At 45.2% G+C, this 17004-nt stretch overlaps 1 protein-coding gene across 5 annotated transcripts in view; it reads left to right on the top strand.

Annotated features, from left to right (window-relative positions):
• The window catches only part of nhsa (Nance-Horan syndrome a (congenital cataracts and dental anomalies)), a 543376-nt gene that overhangs the window by 488280 nt on the left and 38092 nt on the right, over positions 1–17004 (top strand). For all 5 annotated transcript variants that reach the window (XM_038802522.1, XM_038802523.1, XM_038802524.1 and 2 more), the window contains 2 exons: positions 11909–12104; positions 16578–16709. In XM_038802522.1, coding sequence (XP_038658450.1) covers positions 11909–12104; positions 16578–16709 — 328 coding nt within the window. The remainder of the gene's footprint in view (positions 1–11908; positions 12105–16577; positions 16710–17004) is intronic.

Genomic DNA, 17004 nt, shown 5'->3' on the forward strand with positions numbered 1-17004 from the left:
GGGGGAGGGAAAGGGGGGGGGGAAAGGAAGGGGGAGGGGAGAAAGGGAGAGGGGGAGGGGGAGAGAAAGGGGAGGAGGAGGGGAAAGGGGGAGGGAAAGAGGGGAGGGAAAGTGGGAAAGGGGGGGAGAAGGGGGAGGGAAAGTGGGGGAAGGGGGGACGATGACTATGTTTATTTAATTTTAATATATTTTAAAGTTTTTTTTGTTCATTGGGGTTGGGGGGGTTGGGGGAATGTGATACATGCGTTGATATGGTTTGGGGGGTGCTACAGTTATTATGGGGGTATTCTGTTGCATTTCATTGTTTGTTGTTATATTTTCTGTAAAAAATTCCAATAACAATTATTTTTAAAAAATAGTTGTTTTCTGGAAAGTAAGTACAAAGCCAGGGCAGGGATTCTCCAATCCTGCAGCCAAGTTCTGACGCCGGCGAGAAAAGTGGTGCGAGGCACTCCGCCATCAACGGGCCTCACCTGGCTGCTATCCAACTCTTATTAGGGTCTAACCCTAACCCTATCCCCCCCCCCCCCCCCCAACCAGGACAGCCCCCTCAAACAAAACTTCGAGGAGCCGCCGTGTGGGACCAAATGTAACCCATGCCGGCGGGACTCAGCCGAACGTGGCGGGCACTCGGTCCGACGAGGCCTGGAGAATCGCCGGGGGGGGGCGCTTTCAACGGCCCCTGACCGGCGTGGCAGTGATCCCGTGGGAGCCCGAAAATCGGCACCGGAGAATCGGCTAGTTGGGGCGGCGTGGCGCGATTTTTGTGCCCCCCCCCCCCCCCCCCCCGGGGTTGGAGAATCCCGGCCAGGATGTGGGATTGATAGAAAGAACAAAGGTTGTGATTGGTGGCGCACAGGAGCGATTAAATGACAAGGAGGATGATAGTGAGAAGTAAAGATATCGGGAGGGGTCAATTGAAACCAGAAGATGAGTAGAGAGGAGGTGTAAATGGTTATCGTAGAATAAGGGGCAATTTATCGTGGCCAATCAACCTAACCTGCACATATTTGGACTGTGGGAGGCAACTGGAGCTCCCAAAGGAAGTTCACATAGACAGGGGGAGAGCATACAAACTCCAAACAGTCACCTGAGGCTGGAATTGAACCCGGGTACCGGGTGCTGTTTGACAGCAGTGCTAGCCACTGTGCCATCCTGACAAATACATTTTGCCTCTCCAACCCAGGGTACCTGAGACTGATTGGAATAGCCCCACCACCATGACAGCTAAGAACAGCTCATTTAGCACCGGCCAGGGATTCATTTGAGGATCTGTATTACTCAGTAATGCATCTTGTGACATTTGGCTGTCAATTAAAAAAATAATTTACAGAAATTTGGATTCGAATACACCTGAGTTAGATGGCCGGTGCAGATACGATGGGCTGGATTCTCCGCCTCACCCCGCCTGCCACATGATCGCCATGGGTAACGTCCATTGACCTCGGCCAGGATTCACCGGTCACTGGCTGGGCACAGCCGGAGAGTCCCGTCCGATGGGATTGGAGGGCCTCATACTGTACTGGGCATGCTGCCCCTTTGCTGGGGGGGGATGGGGAGGGGCAACTGACAGGGCGGTGTGCAGCCCCGGTCGGGGCTGGGGGGGTCCACTGGTGGGGGGACGCTGATGAGGTCAGGGGATTCACCATGCTTGGGTCCTTGTGTTCCTGTTCTCGGGGAAACCCTAATCTCTGCCTGTTTGCTCAATGATCACCTAAAACTCCCAATTACGGCGGAGGCCTCTGGCTTGTGCCTGAAGGCTATTGGTTAAGTGAGCCCATCACACATCCCACGTGGATCCCGTGGGTGGGTGGGCCATGTAACATGTGGGACTCATTACCTGGCATCCCAATCACACCTTGATGCATTAACACTGTGGTTGAACATTGCGGGAGGCAGCACCACAGACACAGCGGTAACCTTTGACCACCCAGGGTACGGGCACATATCCCCGACTGAGTGTACATGGGCAGGGCATGTAGGGTGAGGAGCGCAGGGGTGAGGGACCATGTCTGTGGGAACCGGGCTTGGGATTGCTGGTGAGCATACATCGTGAAACATAGAGCCAGATGCGTAATACTGGTTGTGGTGAGGGTCTGGGACTCCTCCAATCGACTATGGACCTGCTGGAGTGTCGCTGACATCGCCCTCTGAATGTCCCGGACGCTCCCTAACGTCTCCATCAGCTCCGGGATAGCATGTTCCATCGGCTCAGCCTCTGGCTGGGACCCAGATGGGACTTGGGATCCAGCAGACCTCTGACTGCTGTCTCGCCTGGGGGTTCCTACCTCCACCTGATGGACATCAGCAACTATGTGGTGCTCACCAGAGTGTGCCCCAGAAGCCTGTCCACTAATGTTGCCCACTGAGGTGCTTGTCTCTGTGCTGGTGGAGGGTGGGGATGACAGCTGTGACATGTCGATTGTGGCATCCTCGGAACTCTCCTCTGATGTGGTCTAATGGGAGGCAGGGGAGGGGGCCATCCCAGATGGGCCGAAGCCATCGGCTGGAGGACCTGCGGGAGAAGGGACATGTGGTCAGTGGGAGGGATATGTCAGTCAGTAAGGCATTAACAACTCGCGTTTGGCAGGGCCTCCGGGTGAGGCATGGTGGATTCTCACCTCTATGGCATGTGCCGACGTCCACATTGGTGACCGCTCTCTCCTCGGCCACCCCCTTAAGCTCCAGGGCCCTATTGCTCAAAGGTTGTGACGATTCTTATGTCCAGCACCCCTCCACCAGTCCAGGCTCTCTCCCAACGATTGTGGGACAGCTTCTACTGCGGAGACAGACAGGGCATCATTAGCCCCACATGCAGTTCACAGTAGTGTGGGGGGGGGGGGGGGGGGGGGGTGTTGTGAAGGAAGGTTTGGGCGAAGAGGGCGGTGAAGTGGGGGAGAGGATGGGTTGGGGGGGGCAAATGAAAGGTTGGGGGGACTAGTCACATGGGGGTGAAAAGGTTTTGGCGGGGGTGTCAACTCACGCATGCGGCCCGGTGTAGATTGTTGACGTTCTTGCGGCACTGGAGGACAATCGTCCTGGCCACGATTCCTGAGCTGATGGCCCCTGTACCTCATCCCAGGCTGCCCTGTGGCTCACCCTCTGGGACCCTTGGCGGAACAGGATGTCCCTCTTGCTCTCGACCTCATCGAAGCCTCCCCAAGTCCGTGTCTCCAAACCTTGGGGCCGACCGTCTCAGTGCAAAGGCTTCAAGCTGAGTGGTGTTGGCTGTGCAAGTGCTGTTTAAGTGCTTCTCGACCTTTGCTGGCAGGGGGTTGGCAAGCGCGGTTCCGGCGAATTGGCTGGTGAGCCTTCATTTGCAGCGAGAAGCCTATGGGGCCTAATTAAGTGGACCAATCAACGTTGTATTGCATTGCTGGCCTTGCCGCGCCGAGTGCCTGGAAGCCCGCGGGAGTTCCCACTCGCTACCACACTTCGAAGTCTTTCCGGAGAATTGTCATTTCAAATCTGTACATGTATGCCCCATAATAATCACTTATTGTCACAAGTAGGCTTTAATGAAGTTACTGTGAAAAACCCCTAGTTGCCACATTCCGGCGCCTGTTCGGGGAGGCCGGTACAGGAATTGAATCCGCGCTGCTGGCATTGTTCTGCATTACAAGCCAGCTGTTTAGCCCACTTTGCTAAACCAGCCCCTTAATAATAATCACTTATTGTCACAAATAGGCTTCAATGAAGTTATTGTGAAAAGCCCCTAGTTGCCACATTCTGGCGCCTTATCAAGGAGGCCGGTAGGGGAATTGAACCCGTGCTGATCTTGTTCTGCATTACAAGCCAGCTGTTTAGCCCACTGTGCTAAACTGGCCCCACTATTTGAACTGTTTGAAGGGTCTGAATTCATACTTCTACTGAGGCAACTGTCGAACAATAGACAGCATAGAAAAGTTAAATATTATTATGCTCATGGTCTGTAGTGTATATTACCTTTAGGATTACAGAAGTGACCTACACTAATTGTATTTTCAAGTTCAGGCGTGAGCGTTAATTTTCGCCCTTCTGATCTGAAGGTTACATGGTTTGCTTACTTTTATATCTATATCCACTGTTCATTGGGTTATTTAACAAACTTCAAATAAGATCATGGCTGCTTGGCGATAAGAAATCACTCCCCACTTCTCTTTGGATTCATTAAGCCTCTCATCCATGACTAATATGAATTTTGCAGAATCCTAAAACCAACCCAAGTGGTTCAGTATATGTTTGAGGGATCTCAATCTTCTCTCTTCCTGTCTCTCCATCTGCAGAAATATATGTTTTTGAAACAGAGGCAGTTGTTGCGTTATAGATCGGGCCAAGATGTCTGCTTTATTATATCAGTCTCCAGTGCTGGAAGGAACTTCATAAAATGTTTTCACTCTCAACTCAAATCTTCAACAACTCACTTTCTGCATTCAGGAATAAAAATGGAGATGACTAAAAAATGATGTGACAAATTCTCTTACTGGTGCTTCCTTAGGCAATTGAAGGCAATAAGAAGTAGGGTCACAATTTGTACAGATAAAACGGACTTTTGTGCTGGAGTGGGATTTTTCCGTGAAGAATTGGTTTTCTGTCCATTTTTTGGCTTCTTTGCTGTGATGGAATCTTCCGGAATGATTAAATGCGCAGTGCCTCGAGCTTTGCTTAATTTTCGGTTCTTATTAATAACAATCAGTAAAAAGTGTTGAGAAGTACTTCAGGCAGTGAGTTCAAATACCTTGAAATAATTGCCACACAGCATTGAAGACGGAAAGAAGGCGGAAACATAAATTCATCACGCATATAAACATAAATTATGGTACACATAGTCAGTTTTTCATAGCTGTACACAGTAACAACATTTGAATGACCTGCTTGGAACGTTGAGCAGATCATTCTGCTAGGGGCTGGTTTAGCACAATGGGCTAAATCGCTGGCTTTTAAAGCAGACCAAGGCAGGCCAGCAGCACGGTTCAATTCCCGTACCAGCCTCCCCGAACAGGTGCCGGAATGTGGTGACTAGGGGCTTTTCACAGTAACTTCATTGAAGCCTACTCGTGACAACAAGCGATTTTCATTTCATTTCATTTCTTTCCTTTAAGATTTGATATTCAGGCCACACTTGTCAGCTTATTAGTACGAAACCACCAGCAGTGCAAACAAAAAAATGATGAAACAAACCTTTCCAAATAAAAGATTATTCTGTCGGACGTGGAGAAACTGATACTCTGCAGCTCATTTTTGCTGCTAGGAAATACTTTGGGACTCCCAATCTGGTTCTGGTTCAAAACAGGTTTAGACATGTTTCCTGTGGAGACGTGATAAGGGTTCTGCCCTTTTGGTCAATGAGATTGAAGGAAATTAACCACGAAAATAAATCAATGGTTAATCACTTATGTAATCTTAAAGCTAGCTGTTTCCTCATGCACTGTTTTGTGATGTGTATACCAAATGGAAGAAGCAGTAAAGCCTTAGATATAAGGTCAACAGAGGACCCATTGTAGATACCTGAATTTAGTTTCATTTGGAACTACATTGATTATTTTACAGGCTCTGTAGAAAGAATAGTTTATCTTGACAAAACAGACTCTCTTTGTCTCACTGCAGAATGAAACATTTATGAAAGAAGATAAACGTGTTTGAAAATCCAGGCTATAGCTAATTGCTCCCCACGGCATCCTTAATATGCACCCCTCGAAGAGCTTTGCCAAAGAAGAAAATAGCAGCCTTCACACAAAAAAAAACTGGTCACTATAGTGATGACACTGCATTAAGCATGAATCCTGGACAGCACTCGCGCTCGTCACAAGGGCAAACTCCTGACTGAGGAAGGAATGCGGGTAAACACCGCTTGTGTTCCACAGCAGGGTTGTCAGTTGTGCTGTGACCAAAGAACTTTTCATCATTCCATCGGTCTCGTCGTATTAAAGATAATCATTTGCCAGGAATGCCGTGCACAAAAGAGAGCATAATGGGAGGAGAAGAAGTGAGGCTTGCTAAGGAAAAGCACACAGCGAGCAGGTGGTGAGCCAGATCAAAGGTGGAACATGTGAAGTAAGTGGTTCATTCTCCATTTTGTAGAGGTGTTGGGTTGCAAAGGATGAGCAGAAACCTGTGTCCAATTGTTCAGTTGGATCCAAGTGAGGAACTGCTCACTTCAAGTTTCCAGTGTCCTACATTACTTGAGAGCACTTGGAATATAAAGTTTGACCACAGTGTATCTATCGGTATGGTTCACTCATTTTAGGCAGTTCATATGACTAATTTTCTTACAATGTTTATGCCTACTCAGCATACTTAATGGGAGTAAACCGAAGATATGTAACCAATCTGTGTTGTGAGAGGAGAGGGCACTAATTATCACAAGTTAGTTTAGTTTTCCAAGAGTTTGTAAAGTGATATTTATACTGGCTTTGTTCCAGTAGTTTGATGGACAGTTAAGACCCTATTTTACAGCAGTAAGAATTGGATTGCAAAACTATTCATTAAAGAACAGGCTTCCTTGTAAGTCATTAGGGACCTTTTGTTAAATGTATAGAGACTTCGCAGACATATACTTCAGTGTCAGGCGCTTCAGGACATTTGTCTCTAAACCTGATGCTTTCAGGTTCATTCATGTCAAATCAATGCAGCTGATATCCAAATTGGACATTCTGAATTCCCCCTCAGTCTACCCGAACAGGCGCCAGAATGTGGCAACTAGGGGCTTTTCACAGTAACGTCATGCAGTGTTAATGTAAGTCTACTTGTGACAATAATAAAGATTGTGAGTTGCTAGTTCATTCTGTTATAATACATAGGAGGAACTGAGATAAACCATAAAAGAGGAATCTAGCACTTAATTCACCATACAGAGTTTATTCGAAGAGTGCGACAAATGTGTCATTATTTTCTAAATGAAATGCTCAATGCACATGACTTTAAAACTTAGTTCTCCAAAAGATAGATTTATTATTGAGTATTTCTTTAAGTAATATTTTAACTACTTTACTGCTAGTTTTCTAACAATTAAAATTACCCTCTCTATTCAGCCAATTTTTCTTAACCTTTTTTGCTAAACCTGAAAAATATATATTGCAAAATGATATTAATCTGAAAAGAATGGACCAAAATTCCTTATTTAGACAACGAGGGATGTGCACTGTTAGTTAGACATGTGGAGCGCAATTTAATCCAGACCACCACAGCGGGAGACATGGCGGATCTGCACACCTATTTATGGAAACATTGAGCCTCAGTCAACCAGCAGTGGAATAACCTCCTACGATGAGGTCGGAGACAGGAATGGGCCTAGGTGGAAAAATCACACTTCTCACGGTGGGATATCAATAAGGTTAATTAGTGAGCCAATTGATAGCAATAATCCCTGCTGAGCCCACCAGAATTTACTGGAGTTTCAGTGATTAAGTGGGAGTCATATGTCTTTCCCATGCCTCCAAAACCCACCCAGCAAACCCTGTTGGGTTTCAGTGGCCTACCGGGGGTGTTCCTCATTGCAATCACTCGGTGCCTGATCGAGGGACCCAGCTTCAGGGGCAGGGCTGCTCTTTTGGATAGCCGGTGTGCAAACTTGATGGGCTGAAAGTCCCAGGCCCTGCCCTTGCCTCCAACCTTCTTGTCCTCCCTCTCCCAAGACCTTTTCCCTGCGACCCTCATCTTGCCCTAAATCACCTTGCCCTAAATCACCTGAGTCCAGGATCCAGTCCAATGATCCCTGATGAAGTTCGTGTGGCATTACCTGCACAGCAGCCACTGCTCCCGCTCCCCATTGATGGGATTTCCACCACTGGCATCCTAAATCCCAGAGAAGGCCAGAGTGGTCAGCCGTTCCCCATAGAAGCAGAACAGGTTTTCCCAACCGCTCTTCAACTGGAAGATGGGCTCCCGTGTCAAGAATAGTAAATCCTGACATAATGCCCTCCATGGGGCATCTGGGATCTGAGTGAACAGGGTAAGTTGTGTGTATCTCTTCAACCAATCAGATTGAAGTATTATGAAATTAGCAACAAGACGTATTGTAAAATTAGCAACCAGAAAGAATTGCAAGTTAAAGTGAATGAATTCCATGGTGGTACAATCGTTAGCACTGCTGCCTCACGACGCCAACGACCAGGTTCAATTCTGACCTCGGGTGACCGTCTGTGTGGAGTTTGCACTTTCTCCCCGTGTCTGCATTGGTTTCCTCCGGGTGCTCTGGTTTCCTTCCACAATCCAAAGACGTGCAGATTAGATGTATTGCCCATGCTAAAATCCCTCTTAAGTGTCCAAAGGTTAGGTAGGGTTACAGGGATAGGATGGGGGTTTGGGCCTAGTTAGGGTGCTCTTTTGGATAATCGGTGCAGACTTGATGGGCTGAATTGCCTCCTTCTCCACTGTAGGAATTCTATGATGTCAAATAAGGTATAGAAAAATAATTGGTTTAGGAGAGAGCAATAAGAGAGAGACAGTGAAGAAAAAAATAATTTTAATCTGTTTTTTAAAATCCCCAACAACAATTAAGCTTGAAATAGTGAAGCTCCGCATTTATAATAATTACTTTTCAGTGCTAGAGAGGTTGATGGGCAGTAATCAGTTACTACATTGCTAAAAAAAAGTGCTTAACCTTAAAACGACTTGGCTTAACTTTCTGTGGTGGATTTATTTTGTATCCATTGTGCCGTACAGGCATTTCACACCATTTAAATGGGGAGCCAGACAGCAAGATGCTATTTTACAAAGTTAACATTGGAGCGCCGCATCTCGGGTGGCAGGTTTCCAATTAACTGAGCATCTGCCTCTTCCTAAAGCTGCTGCAGCATTTGCACATGAATGACAGTTAGCACTACCAGCCTCACCATTATTTTAGCAGAAGACTTTGGGTCAGTACAATAAATTCTGTTTAATTTGAATACAGTACGATCTAAGTGAGCCTGGATGCGCAATAACGTTTCCAGGAGTGTCTGTCAACTGTTGCTGAGGGAAGGCAGCAGTTAGAGTAGAAACTGACCATCCTCCATAAAATGAGGTCAGCATTTCAGTCTTAGTGAGATTAAATTATTTATTTTATCACTTGATGATTGTGCATTTAAATAGCGCTTTTCACAACGCAAGGTATCATAGCCCTTTTATTGGCAATTATGTATTTTTGAAGTGTAGTCAAGAGGGTAATCTTTTGGTAAAGTTAAACTCTTCCATATAGCAGAAGTTTAAATTGAGAGAGGTTAATTATCTTTCATCACCATTGCAGACCATCCTGTTTATTCATAAATTGTTTATTTTAAGAGTGTCGATTGTAGCCATGATGTGGAGATGCCGGCGTTGGACTGGGGTGTAGTCTTACAACACCAGGTTAAAGTCCAGCAGGTTTGTTTCGAAGCATTCACCTGAGGAAGGAGCTGCGCTCCAAAAGCTATTGATTCGAAACAAACCTGTTGGACTTTAACCTGATGTTGAAAGACTTCTTCCTGTGTTTATTTTAGTTCATCCTTTGTGGTAATTTAGTCAGAATTCTAATCGGGCGGAATTCTCCCAAGTCCCCACTGGCATTTTAGATGGCGGGCATGGTGGGAAAATATGGGTGGCCCAGAAACCAGGGACGGGATTCTCCCACCCCCCCGCTGGGCCAGAGAATCGCCGGGGGGGGCGACGGGAATCCCGCCCCGCCGGCTGCCGGATTCTCCGGCGGCAGTTTGTCGGTGGAGGCGTGAATTGCATTGCGCCGGGCGGGGGCCGTTGGCAGCGGCCCGCCCCCCTCCCCGGCGATTCTCCACCCCGCGATGGGCCGTGTGGCCGCCCGTTTCCAGCCAGTTCCACCGGCGTATATTACATCAGGTCCGTACCGGCGGGACCTGGCTCTGCGGGCGGCCTGCGGAGTCCTCAGCGGGGCGCGGGGGGATCTGGTCCCGGTGGTCTGGCCTGCAATTGGGGGCACTCTTTCCCCCGGCGCCGGCCGTTGTAACGGTCCGCCATGGCCAGCGTGGAGAAGAACCCCCTGCGCATGCGCTGGGATGACGCCAGTACACGCTGGTGCTCCCGCGCCAACTCACGCCGGCTGGCGGAGACCCTTCAGCGCCGGTTGGTGCAGCACCAATCCCTTCAGCACTGGCTGGCATGGCGCCAACTTTGCCGTCACAGGCCTAGCCCCTGAAGGTGTGGGGGATTCCACACCTTCCAGGCGGCCCGCGCCGGAGTGGTTCACGCCACTCCTTGGCGCCGGTACGGCCCACCCCGCCGGATAGCAGCGGGATCTTCCTTTGGTGCCTACCATGTCGGGTCAGAAAATCCACTAGAGGCCAGCATGAACCTCATTTGCATCCCAACAGTGATGTCCAAATGAAGATGTGACCCCCCTCCCCACCCACACCAGATTCTCCGGGTTGCCAGCAGGAAAACACGCCAGCTTGAAACGCGTTCAGAACAACTGTCAGGACTCATCTGAACAATGCTTGGGGGTGCCTCCAGAGTTCAAGATGGAGGCCGCCCACAGCCATGGACCCAAGGCTGAGAAGGTGAGGACTTCATGAATAACCTCATCTGGTACAGGAATTGAACCTGCGCTGCGGCCTTGCTCTGCATCACAAACTAGCAGCCCAGCCAACTGAGCTAACCCAGCTAAAGTAACTTTATATAAAGCTGTCTTGATAGGTGAAAAATCCATAAAAATTTAGCCAATGTTACATTGCAATACACACCTTTAAATCATTTCCATTGTTTAATCTTTTTAACTAAGCAACAAAAATGATATCAAATCAGTTTTATTTACATTTCCATATTCTTCATACATTCATCCGAAAACCAAACACATTCAAAAATGTAACACTTTTTTGAACCGCTAAGTAGTTGATTTGTATGTTAATGAAGTGATGTAATATTATATTACAGGTATAATAAGTGTTAATAAGTAAAAAAATAGTATGTGCAAGAGTTGACAAATAGAGCAGCAAGCCAGTATTTGTTGAATATAACTCGCTTAGGCTATTGTAATGTAAGCAGACCTTGGCCTCTGGTATATACGGTGGATCCAAAAACTGGAAATATCAGAATGCCAAAACCACAATCGGCCCCAATGGTTTTAGATTTGCCTAGTATTTATCTCAAAATCTAGTGATCGGTCGTGTGTTACCGATATTAATTGCAGCCTTCAGCATATTCATTCAGTGGAGCTGTCAAAATATTTTTTTCACCTTTCTTTTTCATTATGACCATTTCACTCATTGACTAACCTGCAGATTCACTAAGTGTGTGTGTGTCAGTTTTAGCTTTCTGTGCTTTGCTGCAATTTAACGGAGTGCTGTTTCATGAAGAAGTGGTGAACCTTTCCATTTGGCCTGGAAGAGAGTCGAGCAGGTTGTGCGCCATTGTCGTTACAACATTGCCCCCAGTGGTTTGGCTAGTAAATGCACTAGCCAGTTACAGCATTGTCATCTAACTCAGGAAGATCCCAGCTGAGGCAATGGTATCAGATGGGTTGGGATTAATGGAGCTACAATTGAAGCTTGTCCCTCTGAGCTGGGACTGGAAAATCCAGCTGGTGTTACCACTTTTGATAGTTATCCAGCAAAGCCCATTGTAACATTTGGCAGAGCAGTAAGGGCAGGATCAAGCTCAGCTTAATCCCTTTGGGATTGATATGGCTCTTGATTCTGATTATTTCTTCATCCTTAAAGTATGGGCAATTGGTCGCTGTACCAGAGGGTCATAAGCACCTGTGGAACCACACCCAAAAATGTGGATGTTCCTTCAGGAAATGAGGGGAGAAAATGAGATAGAAGGGAATTTTGTCAAACTTAGTGTGATTTGCACCATTGCATAATGCGCTTGCAAAGAAGGCAGGACAGGTTTGCCAAACATATCTTCATGGGACGGTTGTGCGTAGCTTGGTTCTTTCACATCATATTCTTGCTGTTATTTCGGTACGCAGTCATTTTCAAATTGTTATACTCTTTTACAGTCCATTCCACCTACAGATGGTGACAGCGATACGATCGCATTAGGTCAGAGGCCTAAAAATCCGATACCGAACATCCCTACAACACTAGATAGGCAAACGAATTGGAGCAAAGATCTACCTCTTCCAACTCCAGAACAGAAGATGCGTCAGCAGGCTCAGGCTATTGCTTCCTGTGTTATTCCCATCAATGTGACTGGTACAGTTCCATCTCTTCATACTTATAAGAAAAATCTATGCTGGATGATAGGTTGAGTAAATGCAAAGTGTTTTCAGTCTGGGGTGGAGTTTCACTGAGATATGAAACTTTCATTATCTTATTAAGATGATCTATTTTGCTAGTGGCTGCTTGCAGGTTAATTCAGCTGGGTGGTGGTGGCCTCGTCGTTTGCTCATCCAATGTCTTCACACTCTCACCCTTACTCTGCAGCAGGGTTCTCTGGAGAACAATAAGTTCGAGAAAAATGCAGACTTGAGCAGAATTACATTTGACTTTATTCATCAAAAACAGAATTCCAAGACATCATAAATATCTATAGCTTAACATCTAATATGCAATTATGACCTACTGCAAGGAGATCGTACTGAATGATGCTCGCCTTATAAGGTGGTCATGTCCAATTTCTTTATTCATTCATGGGATGTAGGCATCATTGTCTGGGCCAGCATTTATTGCCTTTTGAACAAATAGGCTTGTTATTTCAGAGGGCAGTTAAGAGTCAGCCTCATTGCTGTGGGCCTGGAGTCACATATAGGGCCGACCAGGTAAAGATGGCAGATTTCCTTCTAGTTTTTCTGACGACAATAGTTTCAGATTTTTATTGAATTCACGTTTCACCATCTTCCATGGTGGGATTCGAACCATGGCCCTCAGAGCAGGGTCTCCTGGTTATGTGTCCAGTGACAATACCACTGCGCCCCCCCCCCCCCCCCCCCCCCCCCAACTAGTTTATCAGAGTTGTTTGGCTGTTTGGAATAAATGGGTCAATATCTCTTTTCCTTTAATTTAGAGTCCCCACTCATTTTTTTTTCCAATTAAGGGGCAATTTAGTGTGTCCAGTCCACCTACCCTGCACATCTTTTGGGTTGTGGGGGTGAGACCCACGCAGACACAGGGAGAATGTGCAAACTCCACACGGACAGCCACCCGGGGCTATATCGAACCTGGGAACTCAGTGGCGTGAAGCAGCAGTGCCACCTTGCTGCCCCCGAATGCGTCAATATCTCTGTTCGAATAGTGAAGATTAGAATTTGTATTCATTATTATACGGTATTTGAAATTTGCTGTGTGTGTGATTATATGAATTTGAAAAATTGCCAGCGAATACACAAATTTTCTAAACTTTTGTTGTTTAAAGTTGAATTTTAATTATATCACAGTGATAGATTTACTAATGTATTAGTTAAAGTGTAAGCCAATCTTAAGTGAATCGGTTAATTGCATTTTACAATACTTTTTAATTTTTTAAAAATAAATTTAGAGTAGCCAATTCACTTTTTTCCAATTAAGGGGCAATTTAGCGTGGCCAATCCACCTAGCCTGCACATCTTTGGGTTGTGGGAACGAAACCCACGCAAACACGGGGAGAATGTGCAAACTCCACACAGACAGTGACCCAGAGCCGGGATCGAACCTGGGACCTTGGCGCCGTGAGGCTGCAGGGCTAACCCACTGCGCCACCGTGCTGCCCCCATTTTACAATACTTCAAACGAAATATTTTTCAGAAGTGCATTGATGTAAAAACGAAGGAAGACTCTACAATTATTTTTCTATTGTGAAGAGAGCATCACTCCATAACTTTACTTCAGGAGTAGCTGAGTCACAGGGTCAATTTTCTCATCTCTATTAATGATTAAATGTCTATTAAGTTTTCCTAAGTCAGGATTTCTACAGCTGTCTTCAGTGTTCCTGGTTTTGTGAGTGTACAAAAGCAACCTGTGTGGTTGCTGTCCACTGACCACTGCTGTTGTCAGTTGAAGACACGATTGGGCTGGAGGGTGATGACCTCTGCGGTTACATAGCCTGGCAGCACTCAGTGCTGAGGTGAATAAATGCTATGAGTAAAGGCCATTTGACGGGGGTACTCAAAATACCTTCTGAAGAGAGAGGGAGGGAATTGGCTACAAAAAAAGGAAAATGACACTTTGCAATATAATACTCCAACCTGTGACCGTTGGGCTGATTTTACACATGAGCAGTGTTCTGTGGAAATACAGGCTCCAAGGTCAGTGTGCCCTGTGTGATTTTCTGGCTATTATGGATGCAGAAGCGTACAGACACAGGAGCCTCTGTTTCTGAATTCCTGATGTATGCTTCATGGTAATTCATAAATCATGTCCATTCCCAGTTTGGTAATAAAGGAAGAAACACTGTACATTTAAAGATATCTCCAATTTTGTCAGTTGTCATTAAAGCACACCCATTGTCCAGTCTGATTAGGTCATTATTAATGCGCTTACTTCATCTGGCAATAGTTGACCAGCTTTGGGCTGTTTGCTCAATGCTGGTCTCACCAATGCTTTAAGTGATGTCATAAGCACAGATGCCATGGAAACACCTTTAACAGCTTGACAGATGATGCAATGCCTTATATAGCAAGCAGGATGGCAGGTTCCATTTAATGTAAGCAATGATGGCTATGACGATAAGAATATAAATTATACCAGGTCACGGTGACACTTTAATTCTCAGCACTGCCCAGAGTACTCAGAAGAAGAATTTGTTGCATTAGTTAGTTTTTTTTAAATTGAACTGGTGTCTCAAAGCAGAAGTGTGTGTGAATTTGTTACATTGACCCTAAGTGCAATGGGAACATTAATTTGCGGTGCCCAGGTTCTTAACAAACTACTCGGGCGACTTCCTCTCATCAGATCCTTGGGGTCTTTTCCAAACAGCGTGTTCTGGGAACTGTTCCAGCATTCGTTTGTGAAGTGGTTAACAAAAAGTTCTTAGGTCACAGCAAAATTCTTGTAGTGAAAGCATAAACCTGTACTTTACAAATGCATTTATGATTTTGTTACGCTTTGCATGCCGAAGAAATCTACCCTTCTTGTGTCAGTCACATCAATAAATTTAGTGTATCATGTGAGGATCTAACCAATATTTGAAAATTTTCAGCCTCTATAATTCACCTCCTTTGCTGAAGACACAGACTCTGTCTGAGGTGCATTACCACGATTATCTAATTACTTCTCTGTTTTACTCAAATCATTACTGGCAGGGGTAATGTCACAACTGAGTCCAATCGTCTACTCACTTGTCATGAATTTTCATGCTGGCGCCCCTCTCAAATATTCCTCTTTTTATCCCTCTGTGCCACAGAGTTTGTACAAACGGTTCTCATGCCCCACTCTCACAGGTCGATGCTCCTTGGAACTTTGGGTTTGAATACCCCAGCTCCACATTGGGTGATGCTTTTTGGGCCTCATTTTGTTGTAAAGAGGTTAACGCTTCTTTACACATCTGAAAAATCGAGAAGCCATTTTGATGCATCTACAAACAGTGATTTATTCACTTAATAGCTTAATATTTTAGTACTTGTCAGGTTGCACAAGTAAATGAAGCTGCTTAATCCTTTAACTCATGTTGTCAATTGTACTATAGGCTATAGATTGTCCCTTTCCAATGCTTAAATTTTAAATTGGAACAATACAATTGTTGACTATGCTAAGACAAATAATGTATCTTTCAGAATGCCCCATCTGTGTCTCAGTAAGGAGTTTGGTGGAGGATGTGGATTATTCATGATTTTAAATATAATTGAATGGTGGATTTTGCGTAATGAGGACAAATTGATCTAGAGAATATTTCATCTATAATACACCTATTTGACAAGTCAACCGGTATTCCTTTGTTCCCCTCACATTGAACAATTTTTTTTTAGTAATTTTGATACATCCTACACCCCTCCAACGTTATTCTCGTTTTGACCGGAGATGGTGACCAAAGTGTACAGGCATTGGTAGCCTCACATGAACATTCTTCTAAGTAACCATAGACTCTGACCCTGTGAGAAGCATCCTTGTCAGCTGAGTCCAACATTACCCTTACCTTGCACCCAAATACACGCACCCTCACCCATGTAGCACCAGTGAGAACCCAGCTGACTTTCTATTTCTCTAGTCTGATGCTCAGGTTGTCAGCTGAGTAGGCCCAACAGCCGCCCAACTAATTCAGCACAAGCTTGAAAATGCCTGCTTATCCCAGAGCAAACTGATGTCTTTTTAAGATTTGTAAGAATGATCTCCCTAAGCTTTTTTGATGAACAATCGGTGCTGAAACAAGTCTTAATTTCCATATAATTCAAACGCTCAGGATGGTTTTACTATTTCTAATAAAATATTTGTTATTTTTAACGTCCCAGGTTAATAGAAGTAGAAAATACAGGACCTGTACATAGGCATTTATGTACTATGAAGATGAAATAAAGTTTAATGTTGTGAACTGTGAGCCTCTGGAAAAATATGAAGGAAAGGCTTCAATCTTTTTATGCCAATGAACGTTATAATCTAATATAAATATAATATAATATAAACTGAGATGTATTAGTTTAGATAAGATTTCTCCATCTTGGGTACCAATATGCTAAATAAACCTAGCAGCTTACTATTAATTGCTTATGAAATTATGCTATGGATTGCACAGTTCTCTTGATCCTTTCTTGATTGCAGGAGTAGGTTTTGAGAGACAGGTCATTGGCCGGTATTCCTTTGTTCACCCTCAATCTGTGCTGCAGCGAAGACGAAAGCTAAAGAGGCGAAAAACTATCAGTGGGATTCCCAGACGGGTGCAGCAAGAGATAGGTAAAGATTTAAAACCTGGTTGGAAATGTTTTCTGCAAAGGTTATTCGCAATTGAAAAAAACCCTGAGAGTCGAACTTAAAATAAGCGGTGAATCAGAGCCAATTGTCTCATTCTTCACAGAAAAGTAGAAAGCTTGCATTTAACAGCAACTCTCACGATCGCCTGATGTCGCAAAAGGCTTGAGGTACTTTTAAAGTGTAGCCATTTATGCAGTGGCACAGGACGATCACACAGACAGAATTGTGATAGTCACTGTGTATTTTAGTGATGTTAGTTGAGGGAGAAATATTGGCC

This window comes from Scyliorhinus canicula, chromosome 7, assembly GCF_902713615.1.
Source record: "Scyliorhinus canicula chromosome 7, sScyCan1.1, whole genome shotgun sequence".
Taxonomy (NCBI): domain Eukaryota; kingdom Metazoa; phylum Chordata; class Chondrichthyes; order Carcharhiniformes; family Scyliorhinidae; genus Scyliorhinus; species Scyliorhinus canicula.